Here is a 12,506-nt window from a genome sequence, read left to right as displayed (position 1 = left end):
GGCAGGAAGCGGGCTGAAAACAACTCAATTAATTCGTCCTGCACGCCTGTCCCCGAGAACAAGATGATAGCCCGAAATACCAGCAGCAGGCCAGAGATGAGCTCACACCTCAGTTTATGCAAAAGGGGTGGCGAGTAAAGATACACATGCAACCTAAAAAATTACCCTGAGATCAGCCCTTTAAGGTTCAAACTAAAACCAAAGGCCAGGACGGAAACAGAGTGAGAAAGCAGCTTATTACAAATTTAAAAGTCATTCCTTTCTCCTGAATGATTCTCCCTGCTCAGCCTCCGATGCAGGCAGCCCTCCGTGCTTGGGCTGAGTGTGATAAGGACAAACACGGACATGATTAAAAAACCAACACAAAGTGATGCAATCTTCCTTATTTGTAACATCCCCTACGTGCGAGGTTCTGCCAAACCCAGATTTAAGTCCAGCCCACTGGGCATATCTGTGGTCTGAATATACTAGAAAATATACATAAAAGCATGAGGAGTCATTGGGCAGAGGCTAGAGAAAGGGAGACACTGAGAATATAAATTCAAGGAAAGAAAAACAAAGGCTATCAGGATTAGCATCCGGCAGAGGGCTGCGTAGGGCAGAGGGCTGCGTAGGGCAGAGGGCTGCATAGGGAAGAGGTATGGGTCCTTAACACAAAGTGGGATCTCAGCCTCCGGGCAGCCAGCATCACAACCCTCGGACCAGATAAAAAACCAAACGCAAGCAGAGCTTTCGAGCTCAAAGGAGGCGGAAGCATCTGGGCCACGCCCTTGTTTTAGAGAAAATAATACTGAGGGTCAGAGAGGTTCAGCAATATATCCAGGGCCCACTGTTACCAATGGCAAAGCCAGGTCTGTAATCCTGGTCTCCTGGAAAGCCTTCCACTAACAACATGAATAATGATGATGATGAAGATGATGATGATAGCTCCCATGTGCTGAAGAACTCATAAGCAGGCATTACAATGAGGGCTTTACATGTATTATCCCATTTAATTCTCCACAAACGATACAGTAGTGGTATTATTATGAGCCCATTTCACAGAATGGGGTGCAGAATGGTGAAGCCACTTACCCAAAGTCACACAGCTCATTAGAAGCACAGGCAGATTTGCAACATGGATGAACCTGGAGACCATAATGCTAAGTCAAATAAGCCAGATACAAAAAATACAACAACAACACAAATACTATATGATATCACAAATAGGTGGAATCTAAAAGAGTCAAACTCACCCGGCCGGCATGGCTCAGTGGTTGAGTGTCGACCTAGGAACCAGTAGGTCACGGTTCGATTCCCGGTCAGAGCACATGCCTGGGTTGCGGGCTCGATCCCCAGTAGGGGGTGTGCAGGAGGCAGCCAATCAATGATTCTCTCTCATCATTGATGTTTCTCTCTCTCTCTCCCTCTCTCCTCTCTGAAATCAGTAATAAAAATATATTAAAAATATATATATATTAAAAAAAAAGTCAAACTCACAGAAGCAGAGGATAGAATGGTAGTTGCCAGGAGCTGGGGGGCAGGGTGGAGAGGAATAGCAAGATGATGGACAAGAAGCACAAACTTTCAATTTTAAGATGATTAAGTTCTCCGTTATAAGATGAATAAGCCCTGGGGATGAAATGTACAGCATGGTGACTACAGTTAATAATACTGTATTGTGTACCTGGAATTTGCTAAGACAGATCTTAAATGTTCTTACCACACACACATACACAGTGGTAGCTGTGTGGGGTGATGCATGTGTTAATTAACTTGATTGTGGTAATCACTTTACAATGTATAACTATTTCAAGTCATCATGTTGTATTCTTTAAACACATACAATTGCTATTTGATAATTATAATGCAATAAAGCTGAAGAAATTAGGGCAGCACAGGCAGATGGAAACCTCGGTCTAGCTAAAGTCTGTGCTCTTAGCCACTGTACTCGACTTTTTCCAATCGAGGGAGAAAGTCACCTTTTCAACTACAGTGTAAACCAGATCCCACTTCATGTTAAAAAATTATCCATCGTGGGATAATTTTTAGTGCCTTCCACCTTTCCCTTCCAAGATGCAAAAACAATCAGAACGAAGGGATATGAAGAACAAAAATCTCTGTTAACCAGGGAGAAAGAAGGCTGAAGACTGCCCAGCCTAGACCACAGGGCTGAACAGACTCAGACTTGAAAATGAGGCATTCATGCCAAAACCCAGGTCTCTTTGGGATTCTGTCCAGCATCTCATGTCCAGAGTCTTGCACCTTCAACATGTCACATATTTGTTTTCACATAGTTAATTCTGACTGGATAACGGTGCTGCTAGGCCCAGTTGGTGATTTCAGAATCAGTATTTACCAGATCTTGGAGCTTCCACTAGAAATATTACTGTGCTGGACACATCACCAGGTTAATCATACACATAGTTATGTTCAGTTTCAGGAAACAGTTGTGCTTTGTTTTAAATTGTGGTTTAAAAAAACACCCACATTAAACTGAAACTGTTGTTTTCTGATAAAATAAAAAGCACCTGGTAGTCCTCTCTCTCACTACATAAGGAAGCTGCTTTGCTTCTCTCACCTACAAAACCAGAACGTCCCCCTCAGCGCACAGACACCTGCTCCACTGCAACATTCACTTCCTTTCACTCACAACCAAACCACAGGTTCCAGCTTCTAGTTCAGTTCAAGATCTATGACCATCACAGAACTAGGGCTCTGGAAGTGACCTGGCATGAGTCACTTAATCACTCTGAAGATTAATCATAAAAACAAGAGCAGCAGATAATGCTTCCTGGCAGCTTATCAGATGCCGAGCACTGTGCTGAAGGCACGTACCTGGAGTTAGCTCCTCTAACCCGGGCAGCAGCCCTGAGGTGGTGCCTCCTTACACCCAGCTTATCGAGGGAGAGAGTGAGGCTGAGTGGGGTTAAGGAACGTACCCAAAGCCACGCACCTGGATGCTGCACACAGAACTCAAACCTGGTCCCTCAGACTTCAAAGCCCAAACTCTCAACGAGCACACACAGGCTGCCTCTCTCTCTCTCTCTCTTTCCTCACAGAGCGTGGGAGAGACCCCCACTCTCACGTCCCTGGGAGCACAGGCAGGATGTGTGGTGACATCTCCCAGTCTGAAGTTCGCCCAGCAGACCCACGGACCAACCATGTACTCAGCACTGGGCTCAGGATGGAGGGAACATCAAAAGGAAGAGAGAACAGATCCCTGCCTCCAAGGACTTGACAATCTAACCGACATCGATCTAAACCATAATCCAGGGGTCCTCAAACCACGGCCCTCGGGCCACATGCAAATACAAATATTGTACTTGTTCCCGTTTTGTTTTTTACTTCAAAATAAGATATGTGCAGTGTGCATAGGAAATTGCTCATAGTTTTTTTTTAAACTCTAGTCCAGCCCTCCAACGGTCTGAGGGACAGTGAACTGGCCCCTGGTTAAAAAGTTTGAGGACCCCTGCCATAATCTCTTTCTCTCTAGGACATGTTTGACCATAACCCACAGTCAGAAATATATTTCCATCGTGATCCAGGACACACACACACACACCAAGTCTTACCATGAGTGATGATGTACTAATATTTTTTATCCTGTCCCCTTTTTCTTTCTTTTTAACGTGTCCACCCACAAATTAATTCTGTAACTGCAGGTTGTGATGACAGCTTAAAGAGGCCTGCTCTAGAATACCCGGTTTTAGCTTTAATTTTTTTTTCTTAGGTGTCAGGAAGTTCATCCTTAGATCTAATTTAAGTTTCTTGGGCTATCAGGTTAATTAAATGTGTACAGCTGGGTTGGTCCTCAGGGCAGAGGCAGCAGCGTATCACATTAGTTAAGGCCCTGGAAGTGGAATTGCAGACCTGTGTTCAAATGCTGACTGGCTCACCTGCATGCTAGCGAGGTGACTGCTCCAGATCTTGGCCTGTGAAATTGGAGATGATACCACTCACCCCTTGGGCTTGTTACAAAGCACCCACCTGGTAGCTATTCCTGTTTTCCCCCGAAGAGGCGCTAAGGCATGGGGTACAAAAGAGAATTGAGCCTGGTTTCTGGGACAGGCCTGCAGGGGAGGGGACTTTCAGGCCCCCTGGCCCCACACGGCTCTCAATATACCCTGGTGGTTGACAGACAATTCTTGGGGGGGAGGGGGGATGGCTGTGGTTGCCATCAATCCACTCACAGCCTTCTTTCCACCACGGTAAGTGATCCCAACTCCTTCCATGTTTTATGTATGTATCAGCTGTGTTCCACATAAAAGTAAAACACATAGGATACCTATATAACGGGGCACAGGCCAAGTCCCTGCCCTGCAGAGCTTGCCGTCAAGCTGGGCAGAGGGACAGGTGAACAGGCACCTGTCACTCACTGTGCCAGAAGGTGTCACTGAATACTGGGAGCCCAAGGAGAGAGCGGCTCACGCTGCAAAGTCTAGTCCTTAATCCTATTTGTGATCCTCCTGGTAGGAAACCACAGCTTGCAAATTTCTAATCTAGAACGCAGGAAGAAAAGCACCCTTGTCTGCACCCACACCCATATTAGGACTCTCACAACTCCAGGTCCACCTCCCTGATAAGACTATAAGTTCCTTGAGGCCAGAGGTAAACTTCATTGCTCAAGGTCACATGGCAAATATACACAAAATTGGAATCCCCAAGGATCAAAAATCACTGGTTACTTTCCTGGGTTCCTATGGAACTTGCCTCTACTCATCCAGACTCAAACCTACAAGAGAGGGAGGCAGGGTGGGAGGGAAGGCCTCCCATTAGGTGGTCAGAAACGGAATGTGCTGCACACTTGAGTAGGCCTTCCCGAGGCGAGGCCAGAAGGCCTGAAATTTAGACTTTAAAGTCTTCTCAAGATAATTACATAATCATTGTACATGCATGTGCTAAAAGTGTCCAATAGGCACATTTAAAATACCTCCGTTTCTCCTCAGAGGGAAGGCAGGGGAGGGTGGGGATAAGGGAGAGAGATCAACCAAAGGACTTGTATGCATGCACATAAGCATAACTAATGGACACAGACACCAGTGGGGTGAGGGCATGAGAGGGGGGTGGCGGGGGCAATGGGGGGGAGTGAATAAGGACACATATGTAATACCTTAATCAATAAAGAAAATAAAAATAAATACCTCCATTTCTCAAATCCTGTTTTAGTAGTTGTTCATTTCTTTGAAAATACTGGGCCTGGACACTTGAGAGTGGCCACGTGACTAACACAGACTTCACAGAGCTCTGGTTCCCGGCAAAGGAAGCAAATACCTGCTACTCCACCCCAAACCCAAAAGAGGGGGAAAACCCTGGAGAGATTCCAGCTAAAACAAGGGTTCTTCGCAGTTCTTTACGCATTGTCCTCCTCTTCTGCTTGCATTTGCAGGAGAGCTCAGTTACCAAGGCCCTTGGGGAATTTCTCCGGCCTCCGCTTCCGTAGCTGACATCCATGATCGCCAAGTCACGGTGTTTTAAAATAAAGACAGAAAGTACGCACCCATTCACCGAGTCCTGGGTGATTTTATATCTCTTGTCTGATTTACATCTTACCACACAAAGCTCCTTTCGATATTATTATTACCCCCAATTTATAGGATGCAGACTCAGAGAGGAAACGGCTGGGAGGGGAACCAGAATGGGTCCCGGGCCTCCTGACCTCGAACCCCCCTGGGTACCAGTCGGCACAGAGGGCGACTGAAGAGGGCATTCTTTCACTTTCAGAATACAACCGATTCTAAGTAGACACCTGCTCTGGCCTTGTTCACGAAGCTTCCTGAGGAGCCTAAAAGTCTCAGGTCTGTGCTGTCCCTTAAGGGTCCCCATGTGGAAAATGGGGGTGACGGTGGCTTGCTGGGCCTGCAGGTGAGGCAATGCCTGTGCAAAGCCCCTCAAATTGATTCGCCAGCAAACATAAAGGACCGTGGGCAGCAGCCGGCACTCCCTAAGGAACTGAGGGGAAAGAAACTGCAGAGAAAGACAAAGCCAACACCCACCCCAAACCCTGTGTTCACCCCTCAAAAATGTAGGGCAAGCAGAGTACTGAAGAACATTCCGGTCGACAGCCGGTGCATATGGAGGATGGAGGACGTGGTTAAAATGCCTCCATCACCACCTACACCAGCTCATGGGTCTCGCCACCCCACTGCACTCACCCACGGATGGAGGCAAGAACACCTAGAGAACAGGAAAATGCAACAATGAGCAAAAACAGAATTCTGTGGTCCAGCTATCCCAGAGTGAGAGCCGAAAATACAGCTCCAGCGCCACCCAGAAGCCCCTGTGCGTTGGGGACCTGCATCCCCAACACCCACAGCTGCCTCCTCTGAGAGGAAGGTCCCACCTCTCCTCAGGCCCAGGAGCTGCAACCCTGCTCCCCATTTCCAGCCAAGGCGTCTTCCAACCCTAGGGCTCCCTGAGGACCTGGAGGATGGGGGACAGAAGGCAGAGTCTGCTCACAAGGACCTGTGTTCAAATCTCTGGCTCTGCTACCTGCACACTCAGCTGGTGGGCACATCACGGAACCTTCTGACTCTGCTTCTTCACCTGTAACGCAGACAATAATCCCATTTCCAAGGTTCTGAGGACTAAATGAGAAACTGTATATAAAAGGATCAACACAGTAAACCAGCCACCACCAACTATACAAACATAAGCTGTAGCCAACCTCCTCTGGGTAGAAATCAATGTGATTCCTTAGAAGAAAAAGGTTTCGTGAAGTTAGTGAGGACCAAGAATTCTCAGGAAACCCCAGGAAGCAGTGGAGGAACTACACTCGCCCGCCTCCCGGAGGATTCCGAGAGCTAGCTCTCCACCTCCGGCTCTCCCAACAGGGAAAGAGAGTGTCTCGTTACCGCCACTCTCTCACACTTTATAAATACACCACACGACCAGTCAGAGAGCCTTGCCACCAACCTTCTGGGCAAACGAGTCCAACAGGATCCGGAAATTCAATGTCCATGCAGCCCGGCCACACTCGTTTCAAAATAGATATCCATGACCTACTTAGCCTTCGAGTACCGTTCTCAAAGCCAAAGGCAGGGGGCGGCGAGGCAGGGTGGCTGCAGCAGGGCCCTGCCCAGGACCCCTGGCCTTCTGGGTCAGATGAAACGTGCACTGAAACAGTGATGACTCAAAAATGATCTCGGAGTAGCTAGACAGAAACCCCAGCTTTAAAACAGCTGATTCAAACGGTGTTTTTTAACAATAAGTCACAGAAGCCACACTAACAACTCATTACCTCTGACCAGCCCCGAAGATGCGTTTTCACTCACTTAGACTGAAGGCTACAGTCTCAGGACAGTCACTTTTTAGGCTTCTTATGCATCTTCCCCCTAGAACAGTGGGTTCCCGAGAGCTGAGACCCTGGCTTCTTGATCTTAATATTCCACGGTGTCTTGGTGCGATGAGAATCAAACACCAGGTTGACTGTGAGAACGTGAGCTCCTGCCCTCACCAGTGCGTCCTCCAGATCCCAGCCCACTCGCACGCTTGGCTACTCAACAATGGAGACTAAGAAGAGACAGACTGATGTTTGCTATAAAGACAAGGAAGAGGGGCGAGACCAGGGGAATATACGGCATACTTCCAACTGCCACACAGCTACAAAATCATGCCCACGTTACCATTCATTTCACCACGGAGATGCGAGTCTTCAGGAGGGTGAATCCAAGGACTTTGGCAGGTTCACGTTCGAGTAAATCCCAGAGCATTCTAACAGGTAGACAAGGGAACACTGCACCAACCAAACCATGGTGGGGGAAGTGAGCTGATGGGAAAGGCAAAACAAAGCAAACCTGCTGCTCTTCACTTCCAGATCCATCCTCCTCGAGTCTCTGAGGTCAGCCCCAGTTGCTCCACGTTCCACCACTGTACACGCAAAATTCCCATCACAGAAACGTGCATGGCAGCCCTTTAGTTTACCTAGCACTCTCGCCCACATCATGACACGTAATCATCTACAACTGTGGGAGGCAAGTAGGGCAAGCATTTTTATCCCCCACTTAGAAACGAGGAAACCGAGGCCAAAGCGTGTCTACCCACACGGTAAGATCAGGACTAAAGCACAGACCTAATTCAGGCCTTTCTCTAAAGCAGGGGTGGGGAACCTTTTATGTGCCAAGGGACATTTGGATATTTATAACATCATTCTCGAGTCACACAAAGTTATCAACTTAAAAATTACCTGCTATATTTCGTCAAACATTTAATTAACTCACCCCTAATGCCTTGGCAGGGCCAGACCAAATGATTGTGCAGGCCTTATACGGACTGCAGGCTAGACGTTCCCCATCCCTACGCTGAAGTCCCCCAGCAGAGTACACCCAGATCTGACATAGCCAGGTATCTAAGCTCTAGGCCACGGCTCCTTCCGCTGCGCCCCACTGCTGAACACCTCCAGAGACAGAACTCTAACACACAACCCTTCCCAGCAGCCCACACACTTCAACCTTCGTCACAGAAACAGGAGCACACAGTCATCAACCCCGGTGCCCATCAGCAGGCAGCACCCATGTCTCCCAAGCCGGGCTGATCACTCACTGACATACACACAAAGCCCAACCCTAGAACTCTCAAAGGAGACACACTAGCAACTAGCTTCCTGCAATCAAGTGGTGAGCGCGGGCAGGGTAAGTAATCATGGACTCCAACCATCACAACCGGAGAGCCCAGATCTCTGAGTTTCTGCGTTCTGGGTTCAAATCCTGTCTCTGAAACTACTTACTCTCAGTGATCTCAGGCAAACAACTCTGTTTTTCTAAGTTTCAGCTTCCAAGGAGTTTTAAAAAAGGACTTCACAAAGAATGTATTTAATGCACAGAACTACACAAAATGGTTAAAGGGTAACTTTTATGCTATGTATATTTTAGCACAATAAAAATAAGTTAACATTCAGATTTAAAAAAGGATCTCACAGATTCATAGTAAAGATTAAATAAGGCATTGTAGTGGCAAGTTCTTAACATTATTTAGCACATATTAAATCCTAATAAGTAGCTATTTATTATTTAAAGTAATTTTAATTGTTTTATATATAAAGGCTATACATAATCAATGTAGAAAGTGGTGAAAAATCCTATCCTATAGAATAAAAACCTAATATGCAAATTGACTAAACGGTGGAATGACTGGTCACTATGACATGCACTGACCAACAGGGGGCAGACACTCAACACAGGAGCTGCTGCCAGCCAAGGCAGGTGCCAGTGAGGACCCCCCCCCAATCGCCCCACCGGTTGCCCTGCTGAGGGAAGTGACCGGCGGTGGCAGCAGGGGGGGGGGGGGGCGGGGGGGGGGGGAGCTGGTGAGCAGGCAGCGACAGGCCGGCCAAGACAGGTACCAGCGAAGCCCCCCCAATCACTCTGCTGGTCACCCCACAGATCAGCCCTGATCGTTGGCCAGGCCTAGGGACCCTACCCGTGGACGAATTTCGTGCACCGGATCTCTAGTATAAAGATTAAAAAAATCTCCTGTGGTACCAAAATCCAGAGGTAGTCACTGAAATTAAATTCTTTACAGTACTTTTTCCCATGCACAGACATTTCTTAAATTGGGAACGTAATGTACATACAATTTTATAGTAATGATCCACTGCTTTTCTGCCTTGCCAGTAATTGCAAAAACAATTCTCACAACAACAGAAATAAAGGGACTCTGTTCAAGGCAAGAATAAGAAGTTGCATGAAACCTGAGACGGGAACAAGGAGCTCACGTTGAACAACTGGAGGCACCTCCTCCATGGCCAGGATGGAGATTTAGGCCAAATCCCCCACCACCTGCTCCTCCTTTCCCCATCAAAGTTGGCCCAGAAGGCGGATGCTCTGTGGGGTCTGCTCTGCATGTGTCAGGCTCCACAGGACAGGGCTCATGTCCCCCACTGCCCTCAGGAGGTTCCACTGTGACCAGGGGACTGGGCACAGAGTGGACAGGGAGCATCTCATCCGGCCCCCGTTAAAGATGACATGACAACTGAGGCCCAGGGAGGCCAATGACTTCCCCAAGGTCACAGCGAGGTGACCAGTCCTCATACGGGGCCAGAGGACTGAGCTCTCAGGGCGCTAACTCCCAGCATGCTGCCTGCTGGGCACCAGGGGCCCACATCCATAGATCCTGCCCATCAACAAGTATTTCTTTGTTAAGCACAGAAACAAAGGCCGCCTGACCCAGGAACGGAGGTGTTTTATGGAAACACTTGGCATCCCGTCTGGCTCCCACTCTTGGGCGAGGCCTCTAACAAGACCAGACTCCACAGACCCCTGGGGGTCCTCCCTGCATCAAAACTTCCGTATCATCTGGCAGAGCGGGCTGCCCAGTTCAAAGGCAGCTCCTCTCAGGAAGCACTTCGGTGTGTGGGGCCGGGGGGGGGGGGGGGGGGGGGGGGGGGGACACGCCCAGAAATAACTCTGGAGAAGGAATTACAAACTCACAAATCACTCTGTTAATGCTCATTTTCTAGCTAGGAACAGTCTTTACAACTTTCATTTCGTATGGCTGTGTGTTTTGGTTGGGGGGGGGGCGCCGGGGGGGGGGGGGGGGCGAGGTGGTGTGAGGATAAGTGAGTGGCTCCCAAAGGCAATTCCCTGAAATCCTTCCGAAGAGCAGCTGCTCCCGGCTCCCGGCTCCCGGCTCCCAGCCCCTGGCTGGAGAAGTCTATTTCCATCTCCGCTTACACATAATTACATTCTAAAGCGGTGCCCCCCAGAGGGGTGACAGTGCCAGTGGCCTCCCACACCGCCGCCCTCAGTGGGCGCTCCTGGCGCTAGCCTAGTCGGTGCAGGCAGGGAGAGGGCCTGGAGGCAGGCCACCCACGGCCCACGTCTCCGAGCTCTAATCTCAAACACGTCAGGCCCTTTCCCTTTGAGGCCCAAAGAGGAAATTAAATGTCAGCCGGATAAGGAGATTTCCCTTCAGCTCTGACGCCAAGGAATCTGAAATTTATGATCCCCACAGCAACCACGCAAACCAAACCAGCACAGGCCTCCGACTGCCGGGCCAGGCGGCTAAGGGCGAGCCACCGCCTGGCGTGCCTGCTTTGTGAGTGATACTCAGCCCACAGGCCTAAGGGTTTTGGCAAAAGGGAACAACACTGTGCAACACTGTGCAGGTCGGTTACAAAGCGGGCAGGGGAGAGAGGGCGCCGGGCCCTGTACAGTGACCGCACAGCCGCTCCCTCGGTCTCTGGGCAGGCACTTGTGGACGTCCCTCCTTGCCCCGCATTTTCAAGGCCAAGTGTGGCTGCTGCCCCTGGGAGCTGACTCAACTCTTTCCACGGCAGAGTGACTTCAGCCACAGCAGGACCTGGAGAGCTGAATGCATCGACTCACACACTGACCAGATTTCCTCAATCTGGCGGGTGGTAAACTCCGTACCCACAGGCGCCCTGTCCACCAGGCAGGCCCAGGGCTGGAGGAGAACACGCGGCTGGGAGCAGGGCGGCGGCTCGCGCTGGGCGTCCTGGCAGTCCCGGCCCCCCGAAGCCTGCCCACCTACTTTCTCTTCTTCACGCTTGTGGTTTAAGTGTGGGGAGGTGGGTGAGTGAAAAGGCATCTAGATTCTAGAAGGAGAGAGAACAGACGGAAAAGGGTAGTGGATTAAGGGTCCACTGAGCACTAACCTTTAAGAAAAAACAGCAACCCTGGCCGATCTGTCTCAGTGGTTAGAGCGTCGGCCTGAGGACTGAAGGGTCAGGGGTTTGATTCCCGGTCAAGGGCACGTACACGTACCTCGGTTGCAGGAGTGATCCCTGACCCTAATCAGGGTGCCTGCGGGGGGCAACCAATCAGTGTGTCTCTCTCACATGGATGTTTCTCTCTCTCTGTCTCTCCCCCTCCCTTCCACTGTAAAAAGCAATGGGGGGGAAAATATCCTCAGGTGAGGATTAACAACAACAAACTGCAGAGAGACAGGGGCTGCAAAAATATCTACGGGGCACGCGCAGTGCCAGAATGGACATCTGAACAGAAAAAAAATGCTTAATGAGCTGGTCTCACTTTCCACTCGTGCTCACAGCCAGAGAGAGCAGCAGCTCCCACCTAAGTCTTCTCAAAGACTGGCAAGGACCGACTTGATCCCTGACCCCCTCACATACCTCTGGGACCTCATATCTCACACACACACACACACACACACAACACACACGACTTCAACCACGCTGTCCCTACACCATCCCGGCAGTTGCATATGCCCACCTCAAGGCCTCTACCTACCATGCTCTCCCTCCACACGCGGCTTTGTCCCCACTCCCCTCCTCCAGATGGAAGCTCAAACACTGAGCAAGGCCTGCCCTGATCACCTCCCAACACCTCCCACCCCACCTCTGCCCCGGCACGGTCCCCTGCTGTTCATCCCCACCTCACATGCTGTGCTGGACTGAACAGTGTCCCCAGAAAGCCATTTGTCCGTGGTCCTGGGAGGAGCAGAGCCATGTAGCCAGGATGCAGGTGGGGCTCAAGCACACCGCCGTGGAATGTGACCTCATTTGGATACAGGGTCTTTGCAGATATAATTAGTTAGGATGAGGACACAAT

The 12,506-nt window shown here is 49.7% G+C and overlaps 1 protein-coding gene across 4 annotated transcripts in view; it reads right to left on the bottom strand.

The window, feature by feature from the left end:
* Window positions 1-12,506, bottom strand: part of SMCO4 (single-pass membrane protein with coiled-coil domains 4) — a 59,698-nt gene that overhangs the window by 36,143 nt on the left and 11,049 nt on the right. The window contains exon 1 of one of the 4 annotated variants that reach the window (XM_070426897.1): window positions 7,254-7,336. The exons of 1 other annotated variant lie outside the window; for it this stretch is intronic. Coding sequence is in view for 2 of the 3 variants with exons in the window: in XM_070426894.1 (XP_070282995.1) it covers window positions 6,895-6,940 (46 nt within the window). In the remaining variant the exon portion in view is untranslated. Of the gene's footprint in view, window positions 1-1,074; window positions 1,116-6,894; window positions 6,944-7,253; window positions 7,337-12,506 lie in introns of those variants that run through there. 2 more of the 4 variants (XM_070426894.1, XM_070426896.1) reach the window with 2 other exon arrangements.

Source organism: Myotis yumanensis, unplaced genomic scaffold (assembly GCF_028538775.1).
Source record: "Myotis yumanensis isolate MYYU_CA2020_CCGP unplaced genomic scaffold, mMyoYum1.0.hap1 SCAF_10, whole genome shotgun sequence".
Taxonomy (NCBI): Eukaryota; Metazoa; Chordata; class Mammalia; order Chiroptera; family Vespertilionidae; genus Myotis; species Myotis yumanensis.
This window is presented reverse-complemented; position numbering and strand designations above follow the sequence as displayed.